The sequence below is a fragment of the Gossypium raimondii genome, chromosome 11 (assembly GCF_025698545.1).
Source record: "Gossypium raimondii isolate GPD5lz chromosome 11, ASM2569854v1, whole genome shotgun sequence".
In the NCBI taxonomy this organism is placed as follows: domain Eukaryota; kingdom Viridiplantae; phylum Streptophyta; class Magnoliopsida; order Malvales; family Malvaceae; genus Gossypium; species Gossypium raimondii.
Window position 1 is genome coordinate 60,155,153 of NC_068575.1, and position 18,455 is coordinate 60,173,607.

The window sequence follows — 18,455 nt, forward strand, 5'->3', positions numbered from 1 at the left end:
TTTAAATTATATATTTTATTGTTTTAAAACATATGTGACAAAATTTAATATCCCTTGATTGCGGCAAGGAATCTTAATGGAAAATTTATATGCATTAAAGAATAAATTGTAGGAGTTTCTCTTTTTCCCACCATGTAAAACGACGACTCTACATTATTGTCCTTTTTGACCAAAGAAGAAGCCAGAGCCTCCTTCCGTACAATTGTACTATTACATTTATATTTATTTTTAATAATTAATAATTTTCGTTAATAATTTTAATATATTTCTCTCTTTTTTAATTTTTAAAGGAGCTCCTTATCAATTAAGTTACCTTCGCGTTGGGGTTTCCTTTTCCACGGGAGAATCTAAAAGTCCTTTTTTAGTCTACTCTCTGCTCTCTAGTCTCTACTTCCTCTTAACTTTCATTTTCTCTGAGAAAAAAAGAAATTAAGGAAACTTGTGTTAGCAATGGCGTCACCTAAAGAACACATCGATGCGATTAGAAAAACAAAGTACTCAATCGGAGGAGAACCCAACCCATTGACAGAAGACCTTCATCAAGCCGTTCGAAACTTATCCGCCGAGCTTTATACTAAAGATGTTCATTTCCTCATGGAACTTATCCAGGTCTTTTTTCATGTTCCTTTTGCTCACTTTTTTTTTCCATTTAATATGATATTGTTTCCAGTAATATATACTCAAACATTCATGTGAATCCGAATAACGTAGATGATCGATTTTTTTTTTTTTAATGTTGATTGTTGTGGTAACGGGGGAAAGTTTTGTGATGATGCAGAATGCTCAAGATAACGAGTATTTAGAAGGAGTGGATCCATCACTAGAGTTTGTGATAACTTCTCGAGATATTACGGCGACCGGAGCTTCGGCAACGTTGCTGATGTTCAATAATGAGAAGGGATTTTCTTCCAAAAATATTGACTCTATTTGCAGTGTTGGTCGTTCCACCAAGAAAGGGAATAGGCGAAGGGGTTATATTGGGGAGAAAGGTACATGCATTTTCCATTTTCTTTTCTTTTAATTTTTAATTGGTTACCTGCTTTTTATTTTTAAAATATTAAATTTTATTATATAAATTTATAATTTTTAAAACAAATAATTAAATCCTTAAATAAATTTATATGTCAAACAAAAGGATGAAATAAATAATTAAACTATCTCTATGAAGGTGAAAGCATACAAGGATTCTCTGTAATACAGTGTAAATTTCATTTTAGTCCTATTCAAAATTAAAATCTAATTAAAATTTGACACTATTACAATTTGGGATTAAATTACTGATAAGTTAGACTAAATATATTATATCAAATTGATTTACCTTGATTAAACCCGACACATAAAAAGTCGAACTATCCCAAGAAATTTATATATATTTTAACGGATTGTTTCAGCTACACGATACTTGGAAATACATGTATTTTAGGGATGATAATAGTTTTTAATGGGTCAAGTTAGGTCATGATAAATTAGTCGGTTATAATATATTTTGTTTAAATCATCAGTAATTTAACCATAATTGTAATAGTGTCATTATATGAATATATAAAAATTAATTTGCAGCAAATAGTAAGTCTAGTTTGCCTCTATAAAGAAATTATAAGGATATCTTTGTTAGGAATTTGTTCATTGGCTGCACTTTGTTGGGATTAAAAGGAAAAGGACGTGTGGTCGAAAGAATTTATGCTAAAATTTTCAGTGTTTAAGATGGAATTTTTGATAACTATTGACTTGTCTCGAACGCACAACAGAATTCCCTCAGCATGTGAACTTTTCATTTATGGGAATTTAATCCACCTTAAATGTATACTGTGTGATAACGAAGACATTTATTATGGTAACTCCATTGAATAAATGAGTAAGTTGTGAGAGAAATTCATACAACTTAAAATAGAGCGTGTAGGTATGATCTTCTTCTTTTGAAAATTTAAAAAAGAATTAAAATTTAATAACCGAATGAATATAATGATTTGGTGGAAGAATAAAATTTAAATTATTATATTACGTGTGGAAGATGATATATTACCCTAATTTGCTTAATACTTTTTAGTATACCGTGGGTTCGTTTATTTACATGTAAAATGCTTTACGGAAAATATTTTTTGTATTTTCCGTATCTGCTTTACGTAAAACAAATTTGGTCAATGTAAAATAACTTACAAGTCAATCGTAAAATAAGTTCTTTTTCTCAGAAATGACTTACCCTTTGAAAAGCGTAAGTCATTTTTCGAAAAGAGCTCATCTATAGATAATTTAATTTTACACAAAATTAACTTAAATCAAGCTTAATATTATTATATTGATAATAAATTTTATTTTATTTTAAATTTAAAATTATTAAAATATTATATTTTTAATATTATTAAACATACATATTTAATTATTTATATTTAGTCATATAATAATTTATTAATATAATAAATATAATTTATTATTTTAATAAATTATTTAATATTTCAATTTTATTTTAATAATAAAATTTTAAAATAATAAATTTAAATAATATTATTCACATATTATTTAAAATATTCAACATTAATATTTTAATAATAAATATTTATTTCAATTATAAATATATTAATATAAATGTTTTGTAGCATAAAAATTAAATATGTCATAAGTCTACGACACCTCATGATTTGTAATTTAGTCTTTGTACTTTTATTTTCAAGAATTTAGTCCCTTTACTTTTCAAATTTGAAAATCAAGTCCAATTGTTAACGTTTTAAATTTTTTTGTCAATTTTGTTAGTGTCACATTTTTAAATAAAAATATTCACTCGGTAGTCATGTAATTAAAAATAACGTTGTAATGAACTTGAATTTAACATGATATTTTTAATATATGCAAAAACAATGTAAAATATAAAATTATAGATAAAAATAAATTCAATGAAAAATAAGAAAATCTCAAATGTATGTTTGTTTCATTGAAAACAATTTTATGAAATATTTTTGAGAAATCTACCAAACAACGAAAAATATTTTACACAGATTAATCCAAACACTAGAAAATATTAACTTTTCCATATATTATTTTTCGGAAGTCATTTTCAACAAAACAAACGGAGACTATATTTGTATAACTTTAGAGTGTTGAAGCCAGCTGCCTAACAAATATTTCAACCCTCCAACATAAACATATACCCAATTTTGCCTACACTTTTTTTAGCATAATCATTGATATCTTAGTCTTCTAAATCAAATATTTCAGTGTCAAGGCATTTGCATTACCATTGATATTTTAGCATAAAAAAATTAGAGAAATGGTGTAACACATGATAAAATATTTTTGTAATGACATACAAAAATAATTCCCATTTAACATTTTTAGCTACTAAAATTCAAATAAAAGGAAATTATAACAGAGCAAGACTTGGAAACCTTATTAGTATTACAGTGCCATAATATATGTGAGGATTTATTATCTAAGGATGTATTATGTTTTCTTTGCAGGAATTGGATTCAAGAGTGTCTTTCTGATCAGTGCACAGCCCTACGTATTCAGCAATGGCTATCAGATACGGTTCAATGAGGCCCCTTGCCCTCACTGTGGTCTTGGCTACATTGTTCCTGAGTGGATTGATGACCTGACACTTGACGACATTAGAAAGGTTTATGGATCTGCGCTTCCAACCACGGTCATTGTGCTTCCCCTGAAGCCTGACAAGGTCAAGCCAGTGAAACAGCAGCTGTCAATCATCGAACCCGAAGTTTTATTATTCCTTTCGAAGATCAAGCGTCTTTCTGTCAGGGAAGACAATGAGGATCCGAGGCTCAATACTGTGAGTGGGATAGCTATTACAAGTGAGACTAATTTTGTGACAAGGAAGAACGTCGATGCTGAGTCCTATACTCTCTGTCTTTCCGCTGAGGAAAAGGATGGCAAGTTCGGAAAAGAGTGCAGCTATCATATATGGAAGCAGATGTTTCCTGTTAGGCTGGAAAACAAAGTGGAAAGGAGAATGGATGTGGACGAGTTGGTGATCACGTTGGCTTTTCCGAACGATGAGCGTCTGCATAGGGGGATGAACTTACCTGGGGTCTACGCATTTCTTCCAACGGAGATGGTGACCAATTTCCCCTTCATTATTCAAGCAGATTTTGTTTTATCATCATCAAGGGAAACAATACTCTTAGACAACAAATGGAACCAAGGGATTCTTGATTGCGTTCCCACTGCTTTTGTCAATGCTTTCATCTCACTGGTGAAAATGACAAATGAGGCCCCGGTTTCTAGTTTACGTTGGATGTTCAATTTCTTGCCTGTCAACCGTTCCTCATACCAGAAATTTAATGCCATTAGGGAAACAATAAGATTGAAACTGGGGGATGAAAATATACTACCAAGTGATGAGTCTTGCACGGGCCAGAAGTTTTTCCATAAACCTGGTGAAGTTGGTAGAATTATGCCTGCTTTCTGGGATATTGTGGAGAAGGCAAGAAAGGAGGGGGTAGGCTTGCATAATCTGTCATCACATGGAACATATATCTTGCATCCCTCTTTTGATGTGGCTGAGTATGATAATATTCTGAATTTTTTGGGAGTTGGACCGGTCGACAACAGATGGTATGCAAAGTGCATCCAAGGTTCTAATCTTGTATTGGGAGTTTCGGAGAGCCTTTATCTTGAGCTTCTTATCTTCCTTGCAGAGAACTGGAAGAACATATTCTATGGTACCAGCATTATAAACGTACCACTTCTTAAATATGTTGATCTTTCTGGATGTGTGTCCTTGTGCAGTATCAGTGAATCCATGCAACATACTCTAGGGACAATATGCCGATCTCATCAATTTGATCACTTGTCATGGATGATTGGTTGGAATAGGGAGTTTGGTGGTGCTACAAACTGTCTTTTTCTTCCTGAACGCACACAGGATGCCATCCGTACAAGCTTCAAGAAAGAAACAATTTCAGGATGGCTTCAAAACCTGGTCAAGGTTGTTTCAGTAAGTGTGTATGAATATGCAGCTGCCCTTATTGACAGTCTTGGTAGTAAGCCGAAGCTTGTTATTGCCTATGCTCACTTCTTATATCATTCATACCTGAAGTTATTTGTAACATCAGCAGAAGTTGGTAATTTGTGTGGCATCATGCCTCTGGTTGATAATTATGGTAATGTCAATGTGACCAAGAAGTGGAAGATTCTTGTTCCAGCTAATGGAAGCAAATGGAACAGTTTAGTTGGTTCTAATCCACTGAAAGCTGAAGGCTATATTGAGTTAGGGGAAGATTACTTGCATCAGAGGACTTTTGCTGGTCAATTCACTCCTGGAAAGCAGCTTTTGAAGTTTCTAATATCACATGTTGGTATTTCAGATATCCCATCTCTCTCTCCTCCTTATGCTGCGCTTCCTGCTGTCTCTTCACCCCTCACAAAGGATAACACTTTCTTGCTTTTGGATTGGATTCAGCACTTGAAAAGTAGAAGAACGCCAATTCCAGAAAGGTTTCTGACTAGCATAAAAAGTGGACACTGGCTGAAAGTCACCATAAATGGCTCTTCTGGCTACAAACCACCAGCACAATCATTCTTTCATTCATCTTCGTGGGGAGATATTTTGCAGAATGGGTCAGTGTTTGTTGATATTCCACTAATTGATCAGACATATTATGGAGACAGAATAAATGATTATAGGGAGGAGCTGAAAATTATCGGAGTAATGTTTGAGTATGGCGAAGCATGTCAATTTATCGGGGACCATCTCATGCGATTGGCATCTTCATCAACGCTAAGTAAAGATCGTGTGCTTTCCATTCTTGGTTTCATCAGATATCTGAGGGAAAAATGCCTCCCTCCTGATGAATTTATCCGCAGTATCAAAGAAGAAAGGTGGCTAAAGACTTCCTATGGTTTCAAATCACCTGTGGGAGCTGTTTTGTTCGACGAGGAATGGAGAACAGCCATACAAATATGTAATGTCCCCCTCATTGATCAAGCATTCTACGGTGATCAAATCCTTGGCTACAAAGACGAACTCAGCCTGCTTGGCGTTATAGTTGGCTTCAGTAGATGCTATCAGCTTGTCATTAATCACTTGAAAAATTCTTCGTACTTGACCTCTATGAGTGCTGATGCTTTTCTTTTATTGCTGGAATGTATGCGTTATGCAGGATCGCCTGAGAGGCTTGTTACTACACTTAGAGATGCAAAGTGTTTGAAGACGAATCTTGGTTTCAAACCTCCATCTGAATGCTTTCTATTTGATCAAGAGTGGGGCTGTCTTCTACAAGTTTTCACTTGTTTCCCAATAATCGATCAAGCTTACTACGGAAGTATCATCTCTAGCTACAAAAATGAGTTGAAGAGATTGGGTGCTGTTGTGGATTTCGATGTAGCAGTCAAATCCTTTATCAGCCGTTTCAAGCAACGGGCATCGTCATCATCTCTTACAAAAGATGACGTTTTGTCATTCCTCTCATGCTGTAGACAACTAAAGGGAACGTCCTATAAGTTTCCCTCTGACTTAAAGAAATGCATACTTGAAGCAAAATGGTTGCGGACTCGGCTTGGTGATTTCAGGTCTCCGAGAGACTGCATACTCTTTAGTCCGGAATGGGAGTCCATCTCTTCAATTACCCTCCTTCCTTTTCTTGATGATAGTGATAGCTTCTATGGAAAGGATCTTCACAAGTACAGACATGAGTTGAAGACTATAGGAGTAGTCATTGAATTCAAAAGTGGTGTGAAGTTTGTGCCTGCTTGTCTCTATTTCCCTCGAAGTACTGACAGTATAACTCCCAGAATTGCACTTTCATTTCTCAATTGCTTGAGAATTTTGTTGGAAGACAAGAGCTACACCTTCTCTGAATCATTTCTTAAAAAAGTTTCAGAAAAATGGTTGAAAACCTCTGTTGGTTATATGAGTCCAGGTGATTGCTTACTGTTTGATAAGAATTCAGACTTGAAACCAACTGATGGACCATTCATCGATGAAGGATTTTATGGTTCCGAGATTAGAACATACAGAAAAGAGCTATCTTCTATAGGTGTTATTGTTGATGTTGAGAAGGGAAGCACCCACATAGCCAATCACCTTGATCTGCATTCAGATTTTGCCACAATCATTCGAATATATAAATTCTTGGCAGAAGTAGAATGGAAGCCTGAGTGTGAAGCTAAACGGTTAATCTGGATCCCAGAGGGAAATGAAAATGGAAGATGGGTAAAACCTGATGGATGTGTTCTGCATGATAAAGATGGACTCTTTGGTTTGCAGTTGAATGTTTTGGAGAAGCACTATAAGAACAAAGTACCACTGCAGCTCTTCTTTGGTGCAGCATTTGGTGTCAAATCGTATCCTTCACTAGATGATTACTGTAAACTCTGGAAAGGTTGGGAAACTTCAGGACACCGATTGTCGCATGATGAGTGTTGTGCATTCTGGAGGTTTGTTTTGCAGCACAAGAGTTCAGAGGAAGAGCAAATTCTTTCTGAAAGTTTGGTGAAGGTCCCTGTGGATTTAGGTTCAGAGGGGATTATGTTATTAGACAAGCATGATGTGTTCATAGCTGATGATCTTCAGCTTAAGGAGCTTTTACTCCAATCTACATCTCATCCTCTATTTGTCTGGTATCCTCAGCCAAGTTTACCTGTTTTGCCTCGGACTATGTTGTTCGAGTTATATTTGAAAATCGGGGTTCGGATGATCTCTCACTCTGTACAGAAGAAAGACTTATCCTTTACAAATGGCCTGGAACTTAAGCAGATCAATCCTAGAGATGCCATGCTTGGGAAAGAGCTGCTCCGACTTATTCTTGGATTTTTAGCATGTTCATTAAAAATGGAAGCTGAGAAAAGGCATGAATCTGTTCAGTCCCTCCGCAATCTCACTGTCCTTGAGACTTCGGAACCGATTGCTGTTGTATATAGTTTGTTATTATCTTTAGGTGAAACCCAAGAAGTTCAAGCTAGTCGAATGGTACGCTGGGACAAAGAGAGCTCAAAGTTTTTCATTCAGAAGTTGGATGAGTCTGCTGGGCAAAAGGATCGGCTTGAATATGCTACTTATTTCTCAGAAGCAGTTGCTGAAGGACTACTGTGGGAGAAGGAAGATCAGGTCAGTTCTCTCTCCGAACTAGTCAAGCTGGCCTTCATTCTGAAATTCGATGAAGATGCTGTCAGTTTCCTGATGAAATCCAAGAATCTGCAAGTGTTTGTGGAGGATGAAGATTTCCTATCTGCTGCATTTCCTAATGAATAAGTGTTTAAGGTATAAGGTATAGTATGAAACATAGTAAGGTGTTCAGTTGTGTGTATTAAAACGTAGCTTATGAAACATATGCTGGTGTGTGAACTTTAATATTTTGATGCATCTGTAAGAACTGGTTTGGATGAATATATACATGCATTTATATGTATGAATGGTTTCTTATGATCGGTTTTTTTGATGTATCTTTAAAAACTTGTGATATTTAACCTAAGGAATTCGTTTGTTTGTTGATGTGCCAGAATTCGATATATCTCTTTATGTCTTGCAGTATGGTCTCTATGATCTGCTTGCTAGGGATGGTTTATGTTTGAGCAATCACCATTTGTGTGACTGTGTCCAATATGCTAGCCATTTAAAATATTATTATTTCTTTAGAGAAAAATGATTCACATTTTATTCCTAAAAGTGAGATTTACATGCCAGGTTTACATGAAAAGGATAGATAGACCTTAGTGCCTTACGCTTATCATCTTCTTGTTCTTTGAAGGAACTTTTTCTTTTTATCTTTCTTATCTTCAGCATTGTCGTCATCCAGGTTATCCTGCGTTGTGGCTGACCCAATTGAAAAGTTTTCTACTTTAGGATATGTGTGTGTGAGGCAATTCAACTTGAATATCAATTTCAATCGTAATTTAAAAAAAAATCAAATTTATTTAAAAGTAATATTCATAATTATATTTAAATATATATATCAAACACTGATAGCTCAATCAATATGAATATGCTAAATACTTTTCTTTAGAAAAAATTCTGAGAAAAATTCTAGGCTAATCTACAAAACTATTCCCTTAGCATATCAGTTTCTACAGAATTTCATAGAACAAATACATCTCTTTCCAGACAGGGACAAGTTGTGTATATAACGTCAATATTCCTATAATTAACTTGAATCCAACTTTTCACAAAAACACAAATAAAAAATAATAGTATGAAAAGAGGTTCCAGTAAGAAAAGGCTTGTTCGAAACTAGAAGGATAATATACGTTTTATTTTGGATAACTGAATCAACAAATTGAGATCAATTTCAGCATCAAATAAATTAAATTTATAGGTATTATATTTAATTTCATAATCCAATGTTTCTCTCTTGTAAATTTGATTTTTATTTTTTCATTAACTTAATTTTTTTAAATATTTACTAAAAGTTAAACTTTTATACATAATAGTTTGTACGACAATTCATTTATACTTTATGTTTGTTTTGAGAATAACTTTTATTGTTATTTATTTTTATATTTTTATATTATTTGTTGATGTGGAATATAAGACAAATAATTTCATGTCGAATAAAGTATTGATACGCCAACATTGTTAAAAGATTAGTGTTTAATTTAATTAGCATTTTCGTTAAAAAAGTAATTTGACTCTTTTCAAATGTTTAATGGAAAATTTTAGTTAAAAAGCTATAAACATTAAGGACTAAATTTATTATTATACCCTATAACATACCAAACATCTTTAAAAGGAGCTAATGTGACTTACACAATTAAATGGTCAGTAATCACACATTACGATAGGCAGCAATGGGTTCAAGGGGGGCACGGGGGGCGTCGCCCCTTAAAATTTTTAGATTTTTGAATTTTATATATAAATTATCATGTATTTTAAATTTAGTGTCCACATTATATAACATTCACCCACTTGGCCAAAATGTATTTCATATAATTTGCCTGCTTAAGTCGTAAGGTTATACTTTATATTAACAAAGTATTTTTCAATTTTTAATTATATAACTTTATATTCCAAAATTAATTGATTTGGCCCATACTCATACATATTAGGTTAGTGGCTTTTTTATATTTTGATTTGTATGTCTTACTAAGGTGTAACAGCCCGGTTTTATCTAAATCGGAGAAGTGGTTTCAAAACCACAAATCTGAGGCTGTAAAATTTTTTTCAATATTTTTTTTTTTTGGTATTTACAGTATGTTACTTGATATGTGTAAAAATTTCGTGATTTAATTTTACCGATTGGTTAGTTAATTTGATAAAAGGATTAAATCGCATGAAATGCAATAGTAGCTTTCTAATTGTTAAAGTACTTATTTGCTATGGTTTCTTGATTTTAAAGTCCTTAGAATGAAATTAGGCCATTGAATATATGAGTGGACAGTATTGGGCATGCATTATATGGTTTTCAAATTAAATTATAAAGGTTAATATGGTAAATGGTTAATAAAATAAAACATAAAGTAAAAACACAGGGATATTCATTTTTTTTGGGCCGAAACTCAAGGAAAAAGAAAGACTTCAACTTTTATTTGTCTATTTTACTTCCTTGTCTCTTTCAAATGAAGCTAGAGAGGAGAGGCTGGCTGCATGTAGTGGAAAACCATGAAATTTGTTTGCTTAGAAATTAAAATTTTCAAGTAGAAAGGTAACTCTTCTAAACTCTCCCTTGCCAATAGCTTTTCGTTGACAAATTCTGGTTGCATTGTTGAATTGAGCTTGACCGAATGTGTGGGAGAAGAGAAGAGCTTCTTTTCTAGTTGTAAATGTTGCATGTCTAGTAGATGACGAGTATACTTCATTTCAGTAACTTTGGGGTTGATTGTATTTAACTAACAAGGTGGGAGAAGGCTGTAGCGGAAAAAAAGAAGAAGTGAAGGAGCAAATTGAATAGGTAGAATCGGTGTTGGGAACCATAGTGAGTTTTCCTTGAACTTTTATTTTCTTGAGTTTGATAAATGTTGAAACTATTAAATTGCTGTCCGAATTTTACCTTGTTGTGTTGTTAATTACTGCCCTGTTTATGCTGTCCGATTGTGGTATTGATGCTGTTCGAATATTACGTTATTACTGATATTCAGAGAGTGGTGTATTTAAGCTGTTTTAAGGACTGCTGTTTGGTGTATTAATGCAGCAGAAAAATTGTTGTTCAGACGTCAATTAATGTTGTCTGACTGTAAATTTATGTTAATAATGGTTGAAGTTGTTAATGAACAAATGACATATATAAATGAGCTATTTAGATGTTAAAGAATGTTGTCCAAAACCGCTATTTAAATGTTTTCAAGCTGAAATTTAAGGGGATTGAGTGCCGAAATTAATTGTACATGAAGGCTAAAGTTTTTGTATCCGATGCTTTAATCCAAGCTGAGTGATGGTGTCCTAAAGTCATCTGCGGTGCTGCATTAAAAATGTTTATTTTAGTCTAAAATGAGATAGATTTAATGTATCCCAAAAAAAAAAAAAAAACTAGTCAAGGCCATGTACGAACGTACAATAGGTTGATTTAAATTCCTGTTCTGTTGATGTGCTATCACCATCCATATGGGGTTAATTAAATGCCGGAATTGAATTTGAATAAATGGCTGTGTTTGTGTTGATGTTAACCAATTTTTGATGAATAAAGATGTTTTACTAGTTGAAATTAATTAATCTTAATTCATGCTTGCTGTTCGGAACATTTTTAGTATAAAAGTGTAAATCTTAGCTGAATTACTAAAGCTTCCCGAAGGTCAATAATTGTTGGGGATTGACCTGTATCAACAACGAGATAGTAAAAGTGGAGAAGAATGAACCTTGTGGAATAATTGGTTGGGATGAGACTTTCTTGATTTTAATTAAATAATATGATTTATAATTGGGGATTTAATTCAAACGAGGGTAAATGTTGAGTGTAAATATGTAAAAATGTAATTAAATGGTAGAAGAATTTAAATTTGAACTTGATATGGTATTTGAATTAATTAATAAATTGAATTATTATGTTTTGATCGTGAAACGAGTAAATCGCAAAAGTTGTTGAAATTGAATTGTATGTGGATATAAGTTGCTGAATTAATTCGTATATAATTATACATTGCTAAAATTTATTTGTATATGGTTATACATTATCGAAGTTGATTTATATAAGAAAATAGGTTGCGAATTGATTCGTATATGATTATACATTGTCGAATTTGATTCATATATGGTTATACATTGCCAAATTGATTTGTATATGATTATACGTTGCCGAATTTGATTCGTATATGAATATATATATATATATATATTGTTGAATTGATTTGAACATTGGATGACTGGTTTCGTGTATGAAATGATTTAATTACGAAGTCGATAGTTATGAATGAACCTTAGAAAATGTATTTAATATTGATGACATGATATTAGAACTTCGAACGTGTAAGACCATGTCTGATACATTGGCATCGTATATGATTCGTGTAAGACCATGTCTAGGACATGGGCATTGATATGAGATTACGTGTAAGACCATGTCTGGGACATTGGCATCGATATGAGATTACGTGTAAGACCATGTCTGGGACATTGGCATCGATATGAGATTACGTGTAAGACCATGTCTGGGACATTGGCATCGTATATGATTCGTGTAAGACCATGTCCGGGACATTGGCATCGATATGAGATTACGTGTAAGACCATGTCTGGGACATTGGCATCGTATATGATTCGTGTAAGACCATGTCTGGGACATTGGCATCGATATGAGATTACGTGTAAGACCATGTCTGGGACATTGGCATCGATATATGATAGCATGTAAGACCATATCTGGGATATGGCATTGTGCAAGTTATACGAGATTTCTAAGTATCCTTAGCAATTCCGAATGGTTCAACGAGAAAAGTTAAGACGAGAATAAAAGTGTAAATGAAATAAGTGGTACAGGTATGTACGATACCCATACGTATATTAAATGAAAGAAGATTGATAAATAGATGTGAGCTCATGTATATTACCTGGAAATGTTTAAGTTTATGTAAGTGTTTGATTTATATAAATGCTTATTGAGGGTATCGAATTTCACATGATGAGTAAGTAGATAATTATGAGAAATCTATATAGTTATATTGATTATGAATATGTAATGAATATTGGATTGAATGTGGGATATCTTAAATTGCTTATGCATATGAAAATGTGAATGAATTAGTGAGAATATATTAGATCTATATGAACATGAAAATGAATAAGCTTGTGAGACCCTTGGTTAGCTATGTGTATTGATTCATGGTATAACGGTGAAAGCAATTAAGTAACATTGTAATTTGTAAATGCTCAATATGTGTTATTTGATAAGTTAATTATATTACCATATGAGCTTACTAAGCTGTATAGCTTACTTTGTTTTCTTTCCTATGCCTATAGTGTTTCGAAGGCTCGCTCGGGTTGGAAGTCGTCGGAGATCTCATCACACTATCCAGCGATGGTTTCGGTATTTTAAAAGTTTGTACTTTTGACATATGGCATGTATAGGCTAGTTTTGATATGGTTCATTTTGAACTATATATATGTAGCCATACGAAAATGGTTTGATAATGATGCTAATGTTTGTGTATATTCGGTCATGGTATAAGCTCATTTTTGAAAGTATGTTTCCCGATATATATATATGTATGGTGTATTGGTTATATGTTTTGGTTGAGTAATGATTTAGTTGATGGATGTGTTTTTACTATAATACATATGTACCCATAAGCTAAGTTATGTATAAGTGATTGCTTGCATATTGGTTGTTTAGGTACGGTTTGTGATGGCAAAGTACGAATTTGTTTCATAAATTTTGTCCATGAATTGTAATAAATGATCGTGATGAATTATGTTTTTGTTAGGTAATGCCTCGTAACCCTAATTCGGCGACGGATACAGGTTAGGGGTGTTACATAAGGAATTATCTTCCTCTAGTAAGGTGCCGACACTGTCGAGAGAAAAAGAAATGAGTTTGATGCCGAGACTCAGAGCACAGAGTAAAAAAATACAAATTATCTTCCTCTCGGCTGCTTACGCAAAAGACTTCTCGGTAAATATTTTTGCATAAATTATGTTATTTATTTATTTGACTTATAATTTTTTTTCCTTTTCCTAATATCTTGTTGTTTAATATATTATTATAGCTTGGGGTTTTTCAATTAAATTATAGTCAACAAAAAGATCAATTTTTTTTTCAAGAAAATGGTGTCAGAAAGTAATAATGATCAATTGGTTCCTTAACCTTCTATTATTAGTGGAGTAAAATCAAATATCAGATCTTCCCAAGATCCTGAACAAGATATCCAGTCTTCCTAAACTCCTGAACAAGATATTGAGTGATCTTCTCAAGTTCCTGAACGTCCTCGTAAGGTGTAGAGAATCAAAACAAAGGAGTTTGATGCTTCTTCTTTAGAGCATGGTCCGGGACTTCGAAAATCTATTTGGGATTACCCTCCAAATCAACAGGACAAAGTCTGACAAACTTGCATTAAGGTTGGGCCATATCAATCGATTCCTCGCTCCAACATCTCATCAATATATTGACAAGAATGACACTTTTTTTACATTAAAAAAAGTAGTTCAAATTTAGAAATTTCGTTTCCTTTGGAGTGAAATATTGGATCCATCCTTGACGATAAAGACATACTCACACCATATCTAAAGAGAGCTGTTCAAATAAAGACCTACCACTTACACTTTCTAAGGTTCATTGATAAGTGGATGGATTCTATGGGTGAACAACCCGTAACCACCAAGCTAATAACGAGAGTTCATGATTGTAAAAATAAAAAATTTGACATTGAACCCTATAAGCATCTGCAATCCAATGTAGAGAAGAGAACATAGAGTTTACACCACATAGAACCAGGCAAGAAAGAATCAGAATTGAATCCTTCCCACGTGCTACATATTCTTGCTTTTAATTAACGGTGCTTTGCTTTGCCGCCGAATAACCTTTTTTTTTTTTTTTTTCTTTTCGCAAAGTTTGACATATTCGTTTTCTCTAGGATAAAAATGAATATGCCTTTTTTCATCCAACCTCTAATTTCTTTATATCAATTTATATCTTATATTATAATAAAATAGTTTTCCAAAAGTCAATATAGATGCACTAACAAAAACAGACTGCTGATGTAGAGAACTTATCCACCTAAATTATACAGTATGGTAGTGAGTTCCTTTCTTTCATTATTGTCTGCTGCATGCACTTGAAGACACCTCAGTGATATCACTCCTCGAACTTGCTGATGATGAAGATGATGGCTCAGCATCTTTTTCTCTCATAAAATTATACACTTTGGGTTCCATCCTATGACCCAATGCTTTATTTCTATTTTTATTACAAAAACTCTGCATAATCTCCTCCTCACTACTTTTCTTACTGGTTTTCTTCAAAAATACATGACATAGTACCCATTTTTCCATCTCATGATTCAAATAATTCTGCAAAATTTTTAAAAAATTTTATATTAACAATAATGAGACATGTTATATGTATCTATGTTACGATCAATGTAGAATATCAGTTTATATACATAGACTTGCCTGCATCATTGGGTTGTTTGCCAAGTTGAAATCATTGTTTGGCACATTGACTAAACGATATTCATGCATGATCCAATCAGTTCTTAATCCATGTGGAGGCTTCCCCATGTGAAAAACTAGGGTTTTCCTCATCCCTGCTACTTGATTTCTCCTTGATATGATTTTCTTATCAGACCCGGTTGCCTTCCAATATCCGGAAGCAGTCGCCCGGTTTATCCGGTTCCCGGTCTTATACTTGGCTTCCTTCATACTAAAAAAATACCTCTCTTCCCCCAACTCACCTAAAAAAAAAGTTAAATATTAATTAAACTTCATTAATATTTACATGCAAATGCATGTTTTAATAACCCTCCATAGAGAATGCATGCATGCATGCATGCATAGTAAATAAGCTCCCAATCATGGAATATGTGACAGCTAATAAATAAAAATAAAAACAAAAAATGTGTTACCAGGCAAATCCCAGGGATCAAAATTGCAAATATTGAGGTCAGGGATGATAGAAGCAGGCAAAGGGAAGGAAAAGGCCTTGCATTTCAAGTACTGAAACACAAGCTCTTCCTCCGTCGGCTGAAAACGGAAGCCCGGCGGCAATTTTCTTAATCCATTCAGCCGCAGACTGTTCATAATATCCTGAAGTGAGTAATAGCCTAAGTTTCCCTTTATTCTTGTGCAAGGTGAGAGGTAAAAGTCAAGCAATGGCCATTGAAAGTTGAAAGCATTTTATAGGGCAAAAAGAAGAAACAAAAGAAACCAATGGTCCCCATTTTTCTTAATGGCGCTCTGGCAGATTCGTTAAAAGTATCATCAAATCAAATTTAAGGGATTAGTTAACTGAACAAAAAAAAAAATTCCATTATTTGGTCCCAATAATAATATAATTTTTTTTGAGATTATGTTATACAAAAATGTAAATTATTCACCCGGTTTAATATTTAATTCAATTCAAAAATTTTATTTCATTATTTAACATTGTTGGAATCTGATCCAACCGGTTAATCAGATAGATTAGATTGAAAGCCGGTCAGTATATTGATTCAGACAAAGAGATTAAACTGTCTTTTGAATGAATCAATCGGAATCGATAAAAAACCAAAAACCAATAAAAAACTGATAATTGAACTAGTCTAACTGGTTTATAATTTTTGTAACATTTTTTATGAACTTTTTATTATTGTTGGATTGAAGATTAAATCGATTGAATCGAAAATTAATGAAGTGGATATGTGTAAAGCTAGAGTTTAACCATAGCCATTTTGTTTTCCATGCAGAATTTTCACGCTTGGTCCCTTCTAAATTTGAAAGGATGGTCCCTGAATCTTGTTTAATTGGTTTATCACTTTGATTTTTCTTCATTATTATTGTTTTGCACAATCTTGTTTAATTACTTATTTTTGTTTCTAATTGGAACTAAATTTTGATATAAGATTAAATGATTTATCATTTAAGTATATAATTAATATTAGATTATGGTAATAAAATATATTTGTTAAAAGTTCAAATAAAAGAAATTCGATAAAAATGATAAAACTAAAACTTTAAGATAGATTATATTTTAGGTTAAAATTTTATGTAATTTTATATTGACTTATAAAAATATGAAAACGTCTTCATGATAATATATCTTATTCTATTAAATGAATAATTTTCAAATAAATTTTCTAACTGAATTAATGTCCGATTAAATCAAGGATTTAAATATAAATATAGAATAATAGAAAGGCATTTTTTTCCAAAATTGAAATAATTAATTAACATTGTTAAATAAAGTGCTTTTCTTTTCTTTTTTATAGTTTGTCAAATACAGTACCTTTTTTGTTCAAAGAAGAAAATATAAAATTAAAAGAAATAGAGTAGAGGTTAGGAAGTTACTTAAGGTGTAAGTTTCAGAGTAGAGAGTGTGAGAGTGCTATATTTCTTTAATTTGCTGTTTTGTTTTAATTAATTTCTCCCCATTTTATTTACTTTGTAAGGAGAAAGGATGGTACGAACAGGGATATTATCTCTTTTCAATAGTTTTATGTCACATCAGTAATTTTATCCTGAATTTAAGGATTTTAATTTAGATTTGATTTTTTTAGGATAAAAATGCCAATGTGGCATAAAACGATTGGAACAGGGATACAGATGATGTGGCATCCCTGTTTCATACAATCCTTTCCCCTTTGTAAGTGGTTTCTGTCGGTCAAAGCTTTCATATATCTTTTGTTTCAATTATCACCAACATTTTATTTATGCTTTTCAACTTTTCCAAGCTGCCCAAATTTGATTTATGGTTTTTTTTTCTAATTATTCAATGATATTTTAGTATTTTTTTTCCTATGTTATTGATACATAATTTGGTATTTTTTTTTTGAATCTCAAACTCTGAGGATTCGAGATTCAGTTTAAGATTTGAGGTTTCGAGTTTGGTGTTCAAGGTAAAAAAATATTACCAAAATCATACATTAATGACATAAAAAATATTGTTGAAATGTCATTAAATAATTGAAAAGTGACCGTGGTGGTGGGAAGGATTTAAAAATAAATTTTTCAAATTTGAATTATCAACAATTTTACTTATTTTAATATAAATATTGTAATTTCAAAAGGAATTTGAATAAATTTTTAAAGGCAGAAAAAGGTGAAGATAAAACAAAATTAATCCACTAGATTTTGATCTAACTTCATATTAAATATGTTTTTAATGTTTAAATTACATTTACAATTCCAACTATAAATAATACATATTTAAATTAACTATAATTAGAAATTATTATAGAGTACAACCGAAATATAATTAGAATTATAAATTTTAAACTAAAATAAATCTGAAGACAACCCACATATAATTTACGTCGAACATAAATCATTAAACTCTATAAACAGTTTAAAAAAAAAGAAAGTAAAAACCTTATAAAATAAATAAAGAAACGATTAGAATTTGAAAAGATAAAGTAAAAATGATTTAAATATTTTTAAAAAAATATTAATT

The 18,455-nt window shown here is 32.2% G+C and overlaps 2 protein-coding genes and 1 long non-coding RNA gene across 3 annotated transcripts; 2 read left to right on the plus strand and 1 right to left on the minus strand.

Moving 5' to 3' along the window:
- The first annotated feature begins 311 nt into the window (after positions 1–311).
- On the plus strand, positions 312–8,360 carry LOC105802123 (uncharacterized). The gene is made up of 3 exons (XM_012633585.2): positions 312–609; positions 779–989; positions 3,453–8,360. The coding sequence occupies exons 1-3, from the start codon at positions 451–453 to the stop codon at positions 8,201–8,203; spliced, it is 5,121 nt and encodes a 1,706-aa protein (XP_012489039.2). The 5' UTR covers positions 312–450; the 3' UTR covers positions 8,204–8,360.
- Positions 8,361–10,454: 2,094 nt separating this feature from the next.
- On the plus strand, positions 10,455–13,578 carry LOC105802122 (uncharacterized). Its single transcript, XR_001136109.2, has 3 exons — positions 10,455–10,589; positions 10,782–10,859; positions 13,334–13,578. It is a non-coding gene; the product is annotated as an uncharacterized LOC105802122 (long non-coding RNA).
- A 1,403-nt stretch (positions 13,579–14,981) lies between these two features.
- Positions 14,982–16,172, minus strand: LOC105802121 (NAC domain-containing protein 83). The gene is made up of 3 exons (XM_012633583.2): positions 15,934–16,172; positions 15,482–15,762; positions 14,982–15,379 (listed from the first exon to the last, which is right to left on the minus strand). The coding sequence occupies exons 1-3, from the start codon at positions 16,106–16,108 to the stop codon at positions 15,125–15,127; spliced, it is 711 nt and encodes a 236-aa protein (XP_012489037.1). The 5' UTR covers positions 16,109–16,172; the 3' UTR covers positions 14,982–15,124.
- Positions 16,173–18,455: the final 2,283 nt, after the last annotated feature.